At 41.5% G+C, this 20,018-nt stretch overlaps 1 protein-coding gene across 6 annotated transcripts in view; it reads right to left on the bottom strand.

Moving 5' to 3' along the window:
* KCNIP4 (potassium voltage-gated channel interacting protein 4) overlaps window positions 1-20,018 on the bottom strand; it is an 861,516-nt gene that overhangs the window by 103,619 nt on the left and 737,879 nt on the right. For 4 of the 6 annotated variants that reach the window (XM_073342395.2, XM_078852577.1, XM_078852578.1 and 1 more), the window contains one exon: window positions 8,670-8,794. In XM_073342395.2, coding sequence (XP_073198496.1) covers window positions 8,670-8,794 — 125 coding nt within the window. Of the gene's footprint in view, window positions 1-8,669; window positions 8,795-9,651; window positions 9,694-12,227; window positions 12,660-20,018 lie in introns of those variants that run through there. The other 2 variants (XM_073342391.2, XM_078852576.1) reach the window with 2 other exon arrangements.

Below are 20,018 nucleotides of genomic sequence, written 5' to 3'. Positions count from 1 at the left end.
CTTGGCTTTGGAGACAGGGTACACTGTCTCTGCTTCGGGGACTGACGGCATTCTGCTGTCCTCTGAGGAGGTCTCATGGCTGGCTTACCCCCTGGGAAGCCTTAGCTGGATTCAAAGCCATACGTGGCACTGGTGGTGCTGGGAGAGGTCTCAGATCCTTGGCTGCCAGGAGGGTCTCAGATGTCTACATCGCTGCCAAGTGCCTGGGTCCCCTACTGCTCCCGGGAGTCGGAGGCAGATCCCTAGCAGGGCTGGGGGGTCCAGCTGGAGAGAGATACCCCCTTGTGGCTCCGGAGTGGGTGGGCGGCCTGAACAGGGTCCTTTGCTCAAAGCCCCTTAACCCTTCTTGCTCAGTACCGGGGAGTCTCGTTTCTTCAGACACTCTTGGGCACAAGTGAAGGGGAGCAGTGCCGGGTGGAGCCCAATGCCAGCGGTACACTCTGCACTGATGCAGAGGTGCTGGGCACAGAGTCGGAGAGGGAAGGCTCTGATGCTGGGCGAAGTGCAGCCTCCATGAGGAGGGTCCTTATACGAATGCCACACTCCTTTTGAGTTCTAGGACGAAAGTTCTTGCAAATGAGACTCTTCACATGCGACTCCCTCAAGCACTTTAGACAGCTGCTATGAGGGTCGCTAATGTGCATAGGCCTATTGTAGGCAGAACAAGTCTTAAAACCCAGGATCAGGGTGTGCCCCATCCCAGGGCTAAGTCCCTTCTGGGACACTAACTTACTAACACTACTTAACATCTACTTACTTACTGACCAACTACTGTAAACAAACTCACTCTCGCTGTTAGCGTTGTATATAGAGAACTGCTGTCCACTTGTGAGGCAAGGGGAAAAGGTGCTCCGACCAACCATCAGGGCAGTAAGGAGGACTGGAGAGGGCGTAGGGAAGGCGCTGCACTCCAGAGCGAGGCATTCCAGAGGGTACCACTGCCAACCTGACGGACACCACTAAGGCAAAAATCTCCAACAGCCCTGCACATAAGTGTGCATGCCCCTAAATGGAACTGACATGAGCAAGCACTTGAAGAAAAGCCTAACACAAATTAAAATAGAGCACTAACACTAAGTAATCTAACAAACAATGTTTAAGTAAGGCACTTGAGTCATGTTGCCACCTCAGTTCCTTCCAACCGTAGCAATCAGACAGATCTAGACATCTCCAGATTTCTTGGATCCATAGCATTGACCAATGTTACAGCCACACCTTCAGCACATGCTCGAATGCTGAGGGGAGAAATTGATATTTATTTATTTAGCATGTGCTTAGTCGTCTAGCCAAGGAATGGCATCTTCAGTGGTGTGATGCAGTTCTTCTAGTCCACAGCTGAACCTAGTGAGCAGGCATTCATCGACAATGCGTGTCATCTGTATTGTGCCACAGGTGCACAAAGGGCAGTCACGAAGGCCCCAGCAATACTGGTTGGCTGCACAGAGACCTTGGCCAGTCCGGAACCTGTTCAACAGGAACCACTGGTGACAGGGCAGGTCAAAACCAGGTGGGCAAATTGTGGGGTCAGCGATGAGGGACTGGTTAGGGATAACAACAGATATCCATTTCTCTCGCCAGAGTTTTTCTGCCCTAACATCCTGGCATGGTGAATGAGACCATAATGGGCGATGTGATGGCAAACGTTCAGCTGGTAGTTTAAAAAGGTCATTGTGCAGCAGCAGGCTTGGGTTTCTGCAGTAACTTGCTACTGGCAACCTCTCGTCTGATATGAGGAGGAGCAATATTGCTCAGAACTGGAAGCCATGGGAGTGGAGTCAGATACAGGGTGCTGGAGAGGATACACATTGTGGCATGTAACTGCGTATCCACCAGTTTGGTGTGTGATGATCAACTCCAAACTGGTGCACAGTACTCTGCCACCAAATATGAGGTGGCAAGAGCTGACGTCCGTAAAGTTGGAGCACGAGTACCCCATCACGAACCTGACAGTTTGCTAAGAAGATTGTTGCATGTCAACTTTCTCTGCTGTCTTCTTCAGGTGGTCATAGTAACTCAGTGTGTGGTCTAAAGTCACACTTAGACTGGTTCTACTTCATGCTTCACCTTCTGACCATTCAGATAAACATTCAGTTCTTGGGTTGCGCTGGTGTGATGAAGATGGAACAAACTGGGGACTGTTTTTATGACGCTTGGCTGGAGGCCCCAAGTCTTACAGCAGAGTTGTTGGGGAGAGGAGTTACAGAGGAGTTGGTGGGGCGCAGGAGCACTCTAATGGGCACTGCTATCAGCAAGGTTGCACCAGGATGGGGGGGGGGGCGCATCCACATGCTTTTGAATCTTTTTTTTTTGGGTGTGTACAAGTTAAATATTTTGTATTACAGTAGAATTTACACTATGTTGAATTTCAACATATTGTCTGTGTGCTTGATTTATATACTTACTAACAGCAATATGCGCACTTTGAATGAAAGGTGTCTTAAATTCCCCCTCCCCCCCCATCAGAAAATATAAATACATAAGGTGACTATTTAAATCTTCCTCATTCATAAAAGTGTCCACATTCACTTCTAAGGAAATTTTTAGTGGTGGATAGTTTCAGAGACAAAGGAATCAATTCACACTTTCCATGGTACAAGGATGGGGGAGGGGGTATGTGCCCCTAACCTGCATATGCGTTTCAGTGCTGACACACATCTAAAAAAAAAAAAAAAAATCCATCCACATTTCCCTGAACATCTGTTAGTTTTCTGATATATTTATTAGTACAACAGAATTTACGATGAGAACAGACCAAATTAAAGGGTCATTCATGTTTAAGTTTTGCACAGGAACCTCCTTTGTGTGATGAAGGCATCATCTAAGATTATATCTACACTTAAGCTGCTATAGCAGCACAGCTGCAGCTGTACCATTGTAATGCTTTGGTGTAGACACTCACTACAGCAATGGGAGGGGTTCCTCTGTTGCTGTTAGTAATCTGACCTCCCCAAGAGGCAGTAGCTAGGTTGATGGAAGAATTCTTCCATAGCGCAGTCTACACCAGGTTTGGCTGGCGTAGCTCTCTCCTCAGGGGCGTGGATTTGTCACACTGCTTAGAGACATAGTTATGCAGATGTAAGTTTCCAGTGTAGACCAGCTCTAAGTATTTTTTAAATAGAAATGTGCAGTGGCTTAAAGCTGTGAGAGACTTAATAGACAAAAGGAAAAGCAAGTCCACATGCTGAGTGCATGCTTGATAGTCTAGGCAATTCACTGTGAAGTGCCATTTGTACTAGGCATGCCACAGAGCCATTGGTTTGAAAGGTTAATGATTGCAGCAATCACAATTTCGATTTACAACAAATGGGATGACAAGAAGCCAAATAGAAAATGGAGGGGTCCCACTGTGATGGTAGCTGAGCAACAATTCATCAACAACACTCCAGGAAGACTGTGAAGCCAGAATGCTGGGGAAAATCTTTGGAGCCTGGAGAGGCCTGAGACTTCCATTAAGCCCATTTTTCAAATAATAATGGGAAAGATTTACAATTTCTAAATTACCGAACACAAGCCTAAGTCCTCCCATAGTGCTTATCGTTTTCATAGCTGTTAGCTCATCTGAAGGATCATCTCCCACCCCCTCACATAACATTTCCTTTCATCTCTTGCCTCTCGTCCTTTAAGTGTTGCCCTAGCAGCCATGGCCATGACCCAAACAACCCATCCCCATAAAGCTAAATGAGTGCTTCTAGCTCCTTTTCTACAATCAGCCTCTATTTCTCTCTCCCGAGCATTGCAGCAGAGGTGATGTTCTATCAGGGTAACCCTCTCTAAAGCAATCCAAGCAGCCACATAAACTCAAAGACTCATTCCTTGACTTTCTGCTTCTACCGCATGAACTATTCTGTGATGGGTGCTGTGATGGTGAGAATGTCAACTCGGCTGATCATCGTACCGCCCAATGTAATTTGCTTGCATAAGGAAATCCAATTGATTAAAATGTCTTTGAAGGCTTACTTAGTTTTTAATTAAACAACAACAAATTGCTCAAACCTCTTAAATGTCATGCACATTACAAAAACACTTGATTCAGATAACATCTTTCTCATCTACACTCAAGCAGAACTATGGAAGTAGCTTGCAGGCATACACTGGGCATAATTATACAGGATATCACTTTTTATTCCTTTAATGATTGGGACCCAATGATGTATTCCCTCCTGTGTCATTCGGATAAACAGAAATACAAGAGAGAACTGATTAAGTTGGCAAGAGCAAATGGGACAAATGCCCAACTTCATCAAAAAAGTGATGTGTGGAGGAACATGCAGGGGGGGCCCAGTGGTGATGCCAGCCCTGTGGAGGAGGTGGGGGCGGGGGAGAGGCAAGTAGGGCTCGAGCGAGCAGTAATGCCAGCCCCAGCCTTGCACAGGAGTGGGGGGAGGCAGAGTGCGAGCAAGCAGTGATGCCAGTCCCAGCCTCGCCACGGGAGGTGGGGGGCAGAGGGAGGAGGAGGAGGACAGGCAGAGCTTGGGAGAGCAGTGACACCAGCCCCGCATGGGGAAGGGGGTTTGGGGTAAGGGCTCAGGCCAGCCCCATGCAGTGTCCCATTTTCCCTTTTGGGAAATATGGTCATCCTAGGGTTGGATCTCAATACAGCTTCCTATAATTTTACAGAAGTCAGTGGGATTGACATTGGGAAAACAGTATAAAGGAAGACTTGCAGATCGGAGGCCAAATGTCTTTGTGAGGTGTATTATTACATCATTGAACTCAAGATAACTAGCTGTGGGCTCACACACGATCACCAAGTTTTTTATTCTCTTATTTGACGTTGTTTATGTGGTACAACTAAATGTTTTATTTAACTCTCACTATAATACCTAGGGTGGGCCTATGAGGAAGCAGAAGATCGCGGATTATCAGAAGTCCCAGTCCCGGTATTTATTTTGTAAGGGACTAGGCACCGTGATACATTCTTCATGTTAAAGAAAAACAAGAAATCTCTAGTCAGTAATGTTAGTCTCACTAGGGAACACTGTAACTGCTGTGCTGTAATAGTTTATCTTTAGAATGTTACTCATAAAAAGGAATTTGAAATTATTAATTGTGTGTGTGCATAATTGTCTTATGGTAAAGGCTGGTACTGGATTCCTAAGAAAAAGACAGTAAATCCTATTACAATTTCAACTTTTTGTATTTAGAAGGTTCCTATAGTAAATCAAGCTCTTGCCAGGATAAGAATTCATGGTCTCTGCAAATACTTTAAGTCAGAAAGAGGGACTCTGTAGCACAGAATTGTTAAGTAAATTGACTTACCTCCTCTCTATGTAGGGTCCACAAGCAACATAAGTTAATCTGAAAAAGGAACCATCTCCTTTTTATAAGATTAAGAGTCTCCACTGGGGAGGGGGGTTACATTGGTATAAGCTAAGTTGTGAATTTAAATTCACATAATTATACCAATATAACTTTCCCAATCAGACAAACCCTGAGTATACACAACAGACAAGGCGTGGGGAAAATGAAAAGAACCAGCGTGATGGTTCACAAAAATCATGTTAGCGCCACATTTGTGTGTGTGAGTTTGAGAGTGTAGTTTTGTTGGGAGGAGATTTGGTAAAGGGAGAGACAAAGGAAGGGAGTTAGGTAAGGGGGATTGGGCAGGGAAGAAGAGGGAGACAAGAAAGGAGGAGAGCATGGAGGGCAGGTGGAGTGAGACAACGACTGTGTGGGATGTAGTTGGAACAAACAGCCAATCAGCACAGGGGCAAAAACATCCAGAGTCAAATCTGTAGAAAGCATTCTGACTACAACATTGGTGTCCTGTACCTGCTAAGGCTGCTTGAATTCCATTTGATAAAATGTGTAAGGATGATAGAATAGACAGACTAATATTTGTGGCTCAGTACATGTGAGATATCTGTGTAGTAGAGGTGCATTTGACCCACTCATGCTTCAAGAAAGTTGGGGATCTTTGGCCCTAGCACCAAACTTTGCAGCTAGAATTTATCACTGCAATATATAAAAACGAAACCCCAGATTCAACTGTGAACTTTGGAAAGAATCCAGTTCTGAATTCTGTGGCTTGGGCTAGCTTCTGTTGCTGTGGCAGATGTTACTTTCCTAACAGTCTGTAAGATTGAAACATCCATTGCAGCAGTTTTGGAGACAACTGATCAGTTTACCACGATAAACTGAATAAAGAAAAACTGCAGCTCATGCTCATTAACTCCAGATATTCAAAACTTGCATCTCTTGGGATTATCATGGACGATAAGGGAATGAAACATCTGAGGAAGGCTGTATTACCATGATAAAAACATATGATGCATCTTGGAATGTAAAAGAGGAAAATAAGTATAAGGGATGGAACTCCCATTTTAGGCTTTACTGAAAAAGCTCATAATATTTCCTTATAACCAACACTTTCTACATACATGTTTACATTCAAGAAAAATATTCAGATCCAAAAAGACTAAAAAAAAAAAGCTAGAAAGTGCTCTTTTGGTAACATACAGGAAGCCTCAATTTGCTCACCTTACAGTTCTTAAAACCTTTCCAATTATGCCTTAGATCAGTGGTTCCCAAACTTGTTCCGCCGCTTGTGCGGGAAAAGCCCCTGGTGGGCTGCGCCAGTTTGTTTACCTGCCGCGTCCGCAGGTTCAGCCGATTGCGGCTCCCAGTGGCCGTGGTTTGCTGCTCCAGGCCAATGGGGGCTGCGGTAAGTGGCGCGGGCTGAGGGACGTACTGGTCGCCACTTCCAGCAGCTCCCATTGGCCTGGAGCAGCGAACTGCGATCGGCCATACCTGCAGACATGGCAGGTAAACAAACCGGCCCGGCCCACCAGGGGCTTTTCCTGCCCAAGCGGCTGGACAAGTTTGGGAACCACTGCCTCAGATAGAGAACATTACCTCAGGATTTGCAATAGCTAGAGAATACTGTGAAGAACAAGGAAATGTTTTTTAGTTATCTAAAGAAGTTGGAAAGCTTGTAAGAGCAAGCTTGTAGAGCACTACAATACCAATGTCAGATACCCACTGGTGTCAGACATGATATTCAATCAGGATGCCCTGTACAGGGTCTGACTGTATTTTATCTGTATTTGGATTTTTCAGTGAAAATTTTGTTTAAGAAGAAATTTCAGCTAGACTTCTTTCATTACAGATTATATGAAAGCTAAAAAATCTAAGTTTACTGTTTCTTCCAAGTGCCTGCCATTAAAAAAAAATTATACTACATTTTGTCATTGTGCTATCAGTATGCTCTTAGTGGTACTACATCTAACTTCTTATATTTCATTTTTACAGTAAATGCCAAGTGAAGGTCAAAAGAAAAACTAAATTAAAAGGGTCATAAAAGAAGGCTGCATATATTTTTGCATTCATCTAAACACAGGACTCAGCTCAGTGACTGGAAATTGCTCACTGGTGAACAACTCCAATTCATATTATTCAAGCTCATTCAAAATCAACCATCTTGGCTCAATGTTAATTGCATATAATGCCATATAAAAGCATTAATAAAATAATCCAAAATAAAAAACCAACAAAAAAAACAAAACAAAAACACACCTTTTGATACTTTCTGGTAGACACTCAAGGGTTTTGATTCAGAAATAACTGTGGGACAATAACTGCTTTCAGATGCACATGTAACTCCCTCTGATTTAGTTTGTGCAAAATATTACCATTTTGATTTGATGTTGTTTTATAACCACTTTTGTAAAGGATAAACCAGGTTTAAATGATAAAATAAGGTGAAAGAAGATAGTGGAGAAACAAGCCTTATGTCTTTGGTTAAAAGTGACTCATTTGTGCATGTTAAAATAGCTAGTAGGAGGATAGTTTATGTAATCCAGTGAATGTAAAAGAAACCTATTTGAAATTCACAAAGAAACACAAAAAGTTGTTCATCAGAGTTACAGCCACTACCCGTTTCATACTACGGTTTACAACAATTTACTATTTAGGAACAATAATAGAAGTTTGCACTTACATAGTGGCTCATGTAAGAATCTCAAAATGATTCACATACATTAAATAATTAAGCTTCACATTACTTCTGTGAGGTAGATATTATCATCTTGCTAAGTAAACCGATGAAAACAGACGTTAAATAACTTGCCAAAAATAACACTGCAAATCAATGGCAGAGTTAGGAGAACAAGAATATGAGTCTATGGTCTAACCACACTTTTTTCCATTTTTGTCTCTAGATCAGTACATCTATTAAACTTTGAGATGGGCTTAAGGTGCACAGTTTAGATCCAAACCCATTTCCAGACTTTCACACAGTTTGAAGACGTTCAGATTTAGGTTTGTGATTTAGTCTATTGTAGAGATAAGAACCATAACTTGGTGCCGGAGCCAAATTTGGATCAGAACGTCCACAAAATTCTGATGTTTTCCTATCCAGAGTTTGGCATGGACTTATTTCTCATTAAGCAAGCTTTTGTATATCTAGAGCATATCTATCAATACTTAACCATAAACAATAAAAGCCTCTTACAAATTGAACAGTTAAGATGTTCAATGTATGCATAAGTTTATCTTGTTTATGGCAAACCAGTATTTTTTTATTTTACTAAATTGACCATGTACATAATATCTTGTTATTTAAACCCACAAACACTTTCATTAAGCATTCCATTCATATACCTTTTCTGATTTTGTTGTGGGTTGTGTGCTACTTAAGGTGACAATAAAGTCAGAAAGAAAGTGCTTACATTCTTGAATCCTCTATACAGGATCTGAAGTTCCTTCTTTGTGAATTTGCTCTGTGCTTCCAGCAGTTCAAGAGCTTCAGGCCGATGCCGCACAGTGGCTATTTCCATTTCATCTTCTATGCTGTCTACAGAACAGAAAGAAAGCTCAACAAGAATATATGTGACACAAATACCTGCTCATTGCATAAATAGAAATATTAAATTAGACTCTTTACGAAAAAGGCATTTACAGCATTGAGGAAAGATGACATTGTGAGCTCCTCGGGGCAGGGATTGTGTCTACTTCTATGGTTGGACAGCACCTCATACAATGAGGACCCAATCCTGATGAGTACGCTGGGACTATATAAATATTTTAAATAATAATAATGCACAGCAAGAAAGAATCCTGCAAGGTTATGCATGACCTCCCTAATAGGCCTTTTTCTGTCTCTAATGCTTATGATTTTATGATAGCAAAAATAACTCAAGTTTCACAAAGTAGCATTGTCACCAGGATCTAGTTACAGGAATCTTCTAACCCATTGATTAGTTAATGAATGGGGGTTTTCAGCTTTGGGCTGGAGCATGTACGTGTTGGCGTTTCATAACTGAGGTAGACCTCACCACTGTATATAGGTATAAGGTAGCCTCCTGGGTAATCCTGTCTTTACATGGGTGGGAAGCTAGTTGGGGGTTTGCCAACTTGAGCACTTGTAGACCTTCAAGGCTTCCAGTAGATCTTGAGATTACAAGGAGTGAGAACTGGCAGATAACCGTTTGATTAACTTGTTTGAGTTACAATTTTACAGTAAAAAGTTCAATGAAGTTGCAGAAAAGGCCTTTACATGACAAATACTGTGCTGAGAGTTGTATTGTTGCTTCATGCCTCTGATCCCAGCAACAGACATATTTAAAAAAATTGTTTCACAATATTTTGAAATAATCACAGCAGAGTGTTATTTCTGTAGTGCTCTAGGGACAAATTTATTAAATTCACTACCTTGTTCTAGTGTAATAGTTGATCCCTCTATAGATACGTAATCTGAGCCAAAAAACAAACATACATAACAATTCTTAGCTCATAGAAAGCACAAAATGCAGAGACATCGTTGTTTCAGAAGGCCCTTACAGTATTAGTGGGAAATTTTAATAAATCTATTTTTCCCCATGATCAAACATTTTTAAACACATTACTTTAGTATTGTTACACTTTAGGAAGCTCTCACTGCCAGGCCATTTTTTGTTCTGACATTTGCTACAACAGTGACTTCCAGTTGCCAGGCTGAAAACTGACATTAGGAGGTTGATTTCAACCAAACAATAAAAATGAAACCCAGTTTAAAAAACAGCCCATCCCCTGTAATACATAAACACACACAAGATGACTGTAAAGTCAGCTGTACCGCTTAATGTAATTGCACTGTGTTGCCCAAGCCTTCCGGCAGAAAAGCCTTCTGCTGGCACTAGAACAGAAGATCTAACTTTTAAAGAAGAATTTGGGAGAAGGAAAGAAAAAGAAAAACATGCTTCAAAAATGTGAATAGTTTTGGAAATGTTTGGTGTCCACCAGAGGAAGGATGGTCCAGTGGGTAAGGCACTAGCTGAGATCTTGGGAAATGAGGGTTACATTCTCTGCTTCACTGCAGACCTTTCTGTGCCTCAGGCAAGTCACTTAGTCTTTCTGTGCTTCAGAAACCCATATGCAAAATGAGAATACTTCACAGGGATATTATACATTGAAGATTATGAGGTGCTCAGCTGCTATGGTAACCTTAGACAGAGCTGTAATAACAGCGTTCACAACATTAGTTCACATTTCAAACAGCTGATCATTCCAGCTATGCTCATGCCCTCTTTTCTCCACTGTTCTGGAACATTTGCATGGACAAATTTGCATTCACTGTACTTAGGGGAATGGCCGTTCTTCATATAAACTGCCCAGCATTATCACGGAAATAAGGATATTTGTGAGCAAACAAGAGTATTCATTATTCACTGCTCATCATTATTCCTCTGCTTAAACGTTTCAGTCATCCAGTCATGATGTGATTTAGGTGACAATGTCTGAAGTCTTTAGTGACTACCTATAGTTAAAGAATTAATTCACAGAAATTAAAATCCTTTCAAAATGACAATCCTGTCCAGAATGATTCACAAGGGTGACCTTCATTAGATAATTGCTTGAAAATAAACTGTTTATCCAGCTCTAGTTCCCAAGATTCCTCTCTTTTTGCATCTGGTTATTGCTGTCTGGCTTTTGGGGTCATTTCCAGAATTGCTGCCTCAAAGAGATATTTAAAAAAAAAAAAAAGGTTTTGTAACATCAGACATAACTCTTTTGGTGATGCCTTGGAGGGAAGACTTATAGCAAGGGAAGCTGAAAGGCAGGTTCCAAGCCCAAATCCAGCCAAAAGATACCATGTACTGTGTGGCCACCAACATCTGAAATATTGAAATGAGGCACACACAGACTAAGGCTTTCAGGATACAATGATACATCTCATTCCGAGCAGCCTCTGTTCAGATCAAGATGGACTACTGTATGCTGGAATCTGCAGTGTCTCTGCAAACCGCATTTCCATAACAAAGATGAGGATGATTGCAAAGAGTCTGAGCATAACAACTAATTTGCTTAAAATAGAGCAAATTGCAAGTTGTTGAGCATAATGCCAAATCAAGTTCTGCAATTTCTGAGGGCTACCGGCTACAGTAGCAGTTGGGCCTAGGATTTGGCTCATTGGGTCTATACCTTTACAGTCATTGGGCTTGCATAGAAGTAAATGAAGGATGATTTTGGCCTTTTAAATTGTGTGATGCTAGGAGTACCCAGTTGTGCGAGATATCTAAGGTGATAATACACCTAGAATAAAGAGTTACTGCATCAGTAGTTTTTTTTTTTTTAGGAAAGGAATTATATTCCAAAATATAACTCCAGTATTTTAGAATCCATTATTATCATGATGGAGACAAAGACTTTTTCTAGACATTGTGATTTGATTCAAATATGATGTCAGTGATGCAGGACAGAAACGGTATGGGACATCAAAAATTGATTCTCATAAGCTGTTTATATCTTCACTGTAGCCTGCTCCACTGTTCTCCTGTCTGTATCCTCTATTCTCTACTAACTTTACATATTGAAGATGCTCATGTCAAACTTTCCAGTTCTCATTGTATGCAGAAAGATTTATCATGCTAAGAAGCAAAGAACTGTTCTACTTAGATCACTTATTTACAGATGCCATTATATCCAGTTAGTGCAATCATATGTTACTCTTGTTTATGACAATAATTATGCATGGCACACTGAAGATTAGAATATTCTCAATTAAAAATTAAAGGCTTTTTTCTCCCCAATACAATTCAAATCTTTTAATTTGCATTTGAAAATTAAATCTTGCATTCTTACAATACAAGAAACAGTTAACTCCGCCATTCAGTATTCAGGAGTTTGTAGGCACTTCCATTACAAACCCTAATTTTCCTCGATAAATGGCCTGTGAAAATTTGCTGGAACTTGCCATGCAAGGTCTAAGCCTAAGTTATACATTTTTACAAAAATCAAATTTTATTTACAGTGGTTTGCAGTATGAAGATTGTGCACAGGAATTACTTCAGCAAAAGGACTTCTAGGGCCTCGTCCTTCTTGCATGGAAATCAATGTCAGTTTGATCATTAAGGGTCTGACTGTCAAAGGTGCTGAGCAATCACTGACTTCAGTGGAAGGTAAGGGTGCTGAATATGGCTAAGGATCACATGATAAGTTCCTGAGAAGCAGGACTTTTGTATTCTTCCAGTGGCATAATAAAACATGACTGTATCAAACAGCAGATCCAGTCTATTCCTAAAAACTCCCACATTTTATAACGGGACTCTGAGAAGCATGTGTTTGGGTTTCAGGAATCTGCATATTTGGTTTCTCCAAGCCATTACTTATCTGTGTCAGCACCGCTACACAAAAGTGTCTGTAAAGGGAAATGAACAGTAACACAGTCATTCAAATCTACAGAAAGAATTTTGCTACACAACAAATAAAAACATCACCCTGTTTAGATTTAGCCAACATACTCAAGTGAACACCCTAGTACCAAGGAATCTTCAGTGAACACAAGTGAGTAGGGTATGCCTCGATTTTACTTTTCATCAGGAAGATGGAATTATCAACAACATGGTTCCCAATTGTCCCATTCTGGGGCATTTTACTCAAAGACAAGACACAAAAATACTTCTTGCAGCACCCAAGGGTTTCCTTAGAAGTTTACTCTGCTACTTATTACTCTTACTGTTCATAAAGTTCTATAAGAAATTCCACTTTGCAGCCTATCATCAGTGTAACTAACTCATAATTTTATCGTAAGTCTGATGATATGTGGTCATTTTCTTAAAGCCCCAGTTCTTGGAATCATGGGATTGAATGAGAACTTCAGCTTCCTTTTTCAAACAAAGTTTCTAGTCCTCATGGTGGCACAGAAAAGCTTGAAAAATGAACCCCAAAAGATGGGGCTGGCATATAGCTGGCCAAGGAATGGAGAACATAAAGGCTACTTTTGTGCCTCCCCATCCCCAACTACAAGGATTTAATAGTGAATATTATAATTTCGCATAAAAACAAATCTTTCCCTTATATGTAAAAATTTACCTATACTGTATATGAATGGTATATTTACTAATTATTGCAGTGGAAGAAGAGGCCCAGGCCTTAAAGGTCACCTTCATTCACACTACTGAAATCTTCCACTAATTGCATGTCAAATTTAGTGTTTAGATTAACTGACTAAGGAAGCAACCTGAGAACAAGCAACTGTTGAAAAGTTACCAGTACTTTATGTCCTGATTTACACATTTAAATGGGCCATACCTTAGGCAGTTACAGACTTTTGCCAGAAATGCACACTCTAAGCAGCTATTTGTGAACAATTTGACAGCCTAAAGAGACTTTACTAGCTTTAATACAAGATAAATTAATCCATACAGTAAATGGTAAGGCAAGAGGCAAACACAGACACTGAAATACTGAACACTGTCTGGGTTCTTCTTTAACACTAAAACTGTATATTGCATTTTAATGATTTATCAAAATATAATTTTGACAATAGTGTGGTGATGGGCTCTATATTAATAAGAAATTTAGTCGAATACACTTGTCACATTGTATTTCTGTATTCTTTTATACTAATAACTTCTCAGTAAACAAGACCACAGTGAGACTTCTTTATAAAGAACAAATTACACTGATTGGAAGCGTTGTATTTCAGAAATATTACTTATCTGGTGTTACATTTAGTATTCAGTATTTTTTGGGGGGGGGCATATGTTGGCTACAGAATCACACAAATTGGAGTCTGAGGGCACTTAAACACTTAAAACACTGCAGTCGTGCAGCAACACTGGTGCACCTGTGCTGCTTTAGCGCTTCCGTGAAGACGCTACTTAGCCCTCCTGTTGACACCGTGCTATCTACACTGGGCGTGAGGTTGATATAACGGTGTCGCTCAGCGGTGTGGATTTTTTGCATCCCAAGCAACGTAGTGCTACCGACGTAAGTTTAGAGCGTAGACCTGGCCGGAGGCAGAAAACCTACATTCTTAAATATGCAGTGAAAAGGTGTGAAAGTACATGTATTTATATACAAAGGGCTCACAATTTTAGTGGCATTAATAAAAGTTAAAACTGCCCATATCAATTCTCTAGATTCTAGAGCATAACGTCTTAAAGTATTTAATTGGTTTTTGTACAGGAAATGTCAGGATACATATTAAATGACCTAAGAGAGAGAAACTGGCGCACATTTACCACTTAAAGTTTTATGCGAAGTATTCTTACAGTTGTAATGCTCTTCTATTTTTAAAGTGGTTTTTTACACTGGTTTCAGAAACTATCTGCCAGATGAACTATGTTTTGAAAATTTTTCAGTTCACCAAATGAGGGAAAAGGTTAACAGTAATATAAAACACAAACTTAGTCTTTAAACAGTGGCATTTAGAGAAATATTTCCAAAAGCTGGGCAATAAGTTGTGCCTCCCAAATTACATATGCACACATTTGGGTACATAAATCCAAATGTGTATATTGCTATCAAGTAACTGCATGCACAAAAACTATTGATTTTTGGTACATTTTTGGTCCCAATTCAGTCAAGCATTCAAGCACAGGTGTGATGCTAGCAGACCAGGTGCCAGCTCATGCCAAGTCCCTGGGCCTCCCTGAATATTGACAGATACATAGCTGGAAACCAATCTGTCTCACCTGTATGTTAGTATAATTAAAATAGATATCATGTATGTATTGTGGCAAAGTACCTTGTCCTCCTCAGCAGACTCAGTCCTTTTTAGCCTTTGAGACACCGACTTAGGCAAGGCAAAATCCTTACAGGTAGCACAGGATCCAGTTATTCCTTTCCCTGATCAGTCGCTTGTGTTTGTTTTCCTTCCCTTCCGGCAAGGGAGTGCAGCCTCCCCTCCTGGAAGGATTCAGTGTCTTCCTACCCTTAGCCTACTGGCAGCTTCTCTCCCATTCCATCCTGGGGAGGGTTTAAAAAGGTCTCCAGCAGTTGGAGCCAGCTGAACCTAATTAGCTCCCTAGCAACCCCTTTTGCAGCTGAACCTTATTTCCCCCTGTTAATCTCCTCCATGGACAGGGAGAGGCCTTTTAATCCCCTGGGACTAATTACTACCCCTCTCTTTTTTTGTAGCTGTTTGTCCTGGGTTTACCACAGTATTTAATGTTTAGACTTTATGGAATGAGAGACTGCTGAATTGAAATTAATTTGCAAACTGGGTACAATTAATTTAGGCTTCAATAAAGACTGGGAGTGGATGTGTCATTACACAAAGTAAAACTATTTCCCCACATTTATTCCTCCCCCCCACTGTTCCTCAGAGTGCTGGAAATGGCCCACCTTGATTATCACAACAAATGGTTCCCCCCTCAACCCCTCCCCCCGCTCTCCTGCTGATAATAGCTACCTTACCTGATCACTCTCCTTACAGTGTGTACGGTAACACCCATTGTTTCATGTTCTCTGTGTAAATAAATCTCCCCACTGTATTTTCCACTGAATGCATCCGATGAAGTGAGCTGTAGCTCACGAAAGCTTATGCTCAAATAAATTTGTTAGTCTCTAAGGTGCCACAAGTACTCCTTGTCTTTTTGCGGATACAGACTAACACGGCTGCTACTCTGAAAGATATAATATCTGTATCCCATGGAATAGGGGAATACTTAATGTTTGCTCTGTAACTATAAAAATGGTTGTTAAAACTATAAGTACCCCACAGTCACAGGAGAAGAATTACCAAGTGTGAAATACCAGTTCACCACAAGAGGTATTATCTCTGAGGTCTACAGACATTAGAGAAGCCATTGTGGACAAAAGACTTCATTGATTGCTTCCTCCACAGCCCTGAAGAAGGTGCCATCACAGCTTGAATACTGTGGGAAGGAAATAAAAATGTCATTTGAAGACAGCTTATTATTCCTATACGGCTTGAATTCATAAGCATAAACAAGGATTCCCCAGCTATTTAGCTTGGGTTAGCCCAAGACATATAAAGTTTGCTTATTATAGAAGTTCAATCATCATTTAGAATTTAAGACTAACTCATTTGTGTGTGTGTGTGTCTGTGTGTGTGTGTGACCTGCTTTAACCTTGTAAATAACTAATTTATTTTCCCCTGTTAATAAACCTTTAGTTAGTTTGTTACAGGATTGGCTACAAGCACTATCTTTGGCGTGTCATCAAAGGTGCGAATTGACCTCAGGTAAGTGACTGGTCCCTTGGGACTCAGAGTATTTTGAAAAGGAGTACTTGTGGCACCTTAGAGACTAACCAATTTATCTGAGCATAAGCTTTCATGAGCTACAGCTCACTTCATCGGACGCATACTGTGGAAACTGCAGAAGACATTATATACACAGAGACCATGAAACAATACCTCTTCCCACCCCACTCTCCTGCTGGTAATAGCTTATCTAAAGTGATCACTCTCCTTACAATGTGTATGATAATCAAGTTGGGCCATTTCCAGCACAAATCCAGGTTTTCTCACCCTCCGCCTCCCCCCCCGCACACACAAACTCATTCTCCTGCTGGTAATAGCCCATCCAAAGTGATCACTCTCTTTACAATGTGTATGATAATCAAGGTGGGCCATTTCCAGCACAAATCCAGGTTCTCACACACCCCGCCCCCTTTTCCAAAAACCACACACACAAACTCACTCTCCTGCTGGTAATAGCTTATCCAAAGTGACCACTCTCCTTACAATGTGTATGAAAATCAAGGTGGGCCATTTCCAGCACAAATCCAGGTTTTCTCACACACCCCCCTCCAAAAACCACACACACAGACTCACTCTCCTGCTGGTAATAGGGAGAGTGGTCACTTTGGATAAGCTATTACCAGCAGGAGAGAGAGAGAGAGAGAGAGTGTGGGGAGGGGGCGGTGAGAAAACCTGGATTTGTGCTGGAAATGGCCCAACTTGATTATCATACACATCGTAAGGAGAGTGATCACTTTAGATAAGCTATTACCAGCAGGAGAGTGGGGTGGGAGGAGGTATTGTTTCATGGTCTCTGTGTATATAATGTCTTCTGCAGTTTCCACAGTATGCATCCGATGAAGTGAGCTGTAGCTCACGAAAGCTCATGCTCAAATAAATTGGTTAGTCTCTAAGGTGCCACAAGTACTCCTTTTCTTTTTGCGAATACAGACTAACATGGCTGTTACTCTGAAACCTGTCAGAGTATTTTGTGATCTTTGGTGTAAAGTGACCATCTAAATCAGCTTCCGCACCAAGTGACTGGAGGACAGCTAATGTGACACCAATTTTTAAAAAGGGCTCCAGAGGTGACCCTGGCAATTACAGGCCGGTAAACCTGACTTCAGTACTGGGCAAACTGCTTGAAACTATAGTAAAGAACAAAATTGTCAGATGAACATAGATGAACATAATTTGTTGGGGAATAGTCAACATGGTTTTTGTAAAGGGAAATCATGCCTCAGCAATCTACTAGAATTCTTCAGGGGGGGTCAACAAGCATGTGGACAAGGGAGATGCAGTGGATATAGTGTATTTAGATTTTCAGAAAGCCTTTGACAAGGTCCCTCACCAAAGGCTCTTAAGCAAAGTAAGCAGTCATGGGATAAGAGGGAAGGTTCTCTCATGGATTGGTAACTGGTTAAAAGATAGGAAACAAAGGGTAGGAATAAATGGTCAGTTTTCAGAAAGGATAGAGGTAAACAGTGGTGTCCCAGAGTGGTGTCCCACAGCGGTCTGTACTGGGCCCAGTCCTATTCAGCATATTCATAAATAATCTGGAAAAAGGGGTAAACAGTGAGGTTACAATATTTGCAGATGATATAAAACTACTCAAGATAGTTAAGTCCCAGGCAGACTGCAAAGAGCTACAAAAGGATCTCTCAAAACTGGGTGACTGGGCAACAAAATGGCAGATGAAGTTTAATGTTGATAAATGCAAAGTAATGCACATTGGAAAGCATAATCCCAACTATACATGTAAAATGATGGGGTCTAAATTAGCTGTTACCACTCAAGAAAGAGATCTTGGAGTCATTGTGGATAGTTCTCTGTAAAAAACATCCACTCAATGTGCAGCGGCAGTCAAAAAAGCAAATAGAATGTTGGGAATCATTACAAAAGGGATAGATAATAAGACAGAAAATATCATATTGCCTCTATATAAACCCATGGTATGCCCACATTTTGAATACTGCATGCAGATATGGTCGCCCCATCTCAAAAAAGATATATTGGACTTGGAAAAGGTTCAGAAAAGGACAACAAAAATGATTAGGAGTATGGAATGGCTGTCATATGAGGAGAGATTAATAAGACTGGGACTTTTCAGTTTGGAAAAGAGACGACTAAGGGGGGGATATGATAGAGGTCAATAAAATCATGAGTTGTGTGGAGAAAGTAAATAAGGAAGTGTTATTTACTCCTCATAATACAAGAACAAAGGGTCACCAAATGAAATTAATAGGCAGCAGGTTTAAAACAAACAAAAGGAAGGGTTTTTTCACACAACGCATAGTCAACCTGTGGAACTCCCTGCCAGAGGACGTTGTGAAGGCCAAGACTATAACAGGGTTAAAAAAAGAACTAGATACATTCATGGAGGATAGGTCCATCAATGGTTATTAGCCAGGGATGGTGGCCCTGACCTCTGTTTGACAGAAGCTGGGAATGGATGACAGGGGATGGATCACTTGATGATTACCTGTTTTGTTAATTCCCTCTGGGGCATCTGGCATTGGCCACTGTCGGAAGACAGGATACTGGGCTAGATGGACCTTTAGTCTGACCAGTATGGCCGTTCTTATGTTCTATCACAAAGTCAATCTTGCCTGAGTGGCAAGATAGACTGAAATGCCCCTGGGGACTGTCTGTGACTCCATGTATATTGCCTGAGGAGTTTACACTTGTTACTTGGTTGATCAAATCTAAGTAGAAAACTCACAACTAGTTTGGGGTTTGTGGCCTGCTTCTTGACAGACTGTCCTGAGGTTGGTATTCTTGCTTGTGAGTCTCTCCAGACAGCATGCACAAAAACTATCTATTCTCTGTACATCATCCCTCAATTTGGTCCCAATTCAGCAATGCATTTAAGCACGTACTTAAGTCATTCAGCAAAGCACTTAAGTACTGCCAACCTTAAGACCCCAAAAATTCATAAGATTTTTTAAAAGGAAGACTATCTTGTAGTTTTGTTTTGTTTGGTTTTTTTTTGGGGGGGGGAGGAAATCTGTCTTGATTTTGAACTCCCCTACCTATTCCCAATGTGTGACAATTCACATGGATCTCTCTCCCAAATGTACTGGGTCAGATGATTTTGGCCCCTGCTGCAGAAGCAATCACTCCCACATTTACCCATCTCCTATCCAGCCTTCACCCCATTACTTCAGCCCACCCATATTAGTTCTACTCCCAGCATCAGTTCAACTTCCCCAGTCTCACTTCTGCTCCTCTCCGATGCCTGGGAGAATGGTGCAGTGGGATCTCTTCTCCTTCTTCTAGGCTGTTGGCAGCTCCCCCAGCTTTTCATTCTGCTCCTGTGGTTCTCAAAGCCGATCCACCGCTTGTTCAGGGAAAGCCCCTGGCGGGTCAGGGCCATGTCCGCAGGTTCAGTGGAATGCGGCTCCCACCAGCTGCGTTTCGCCGCTCCAAGCCAATGGGGGCTGCAGGAAGAGTGGCCAGCACGTCCCTTGGCCCACGCCGCTTCCCGCAGCCCCCGTTGGCCTGAAGCGGCGAACTGCAGCCAGTGGGAGCCGCAATCGGCCAAACCTGTGGACGCGGCAGGTAAACAAACCAGTCCGGCTCACCAGGGGCTTTCCCTGGACAAGCA

Source organism: Lepidochelys kempii, chromosome 4 (genome assembly GCF_965140285.1).
Source record: "Lepidochelys kempii isolate rLepKem1 chromosome 4, rLepKem1.hap1, whole genome shotgun sequence".
In the NCBI taxonomy this organism is placed as follows: Eukaryota; Metazoa; Chordata; order Testudines; family Cheloniidae; genus Lepidochelys; species Lepidochelys kempii.
The sequence above is the reverse complement of the archived record's forward strand: the minus strand, read 5'-3'. Positions and strand labels throughout refer to the sequence as shown.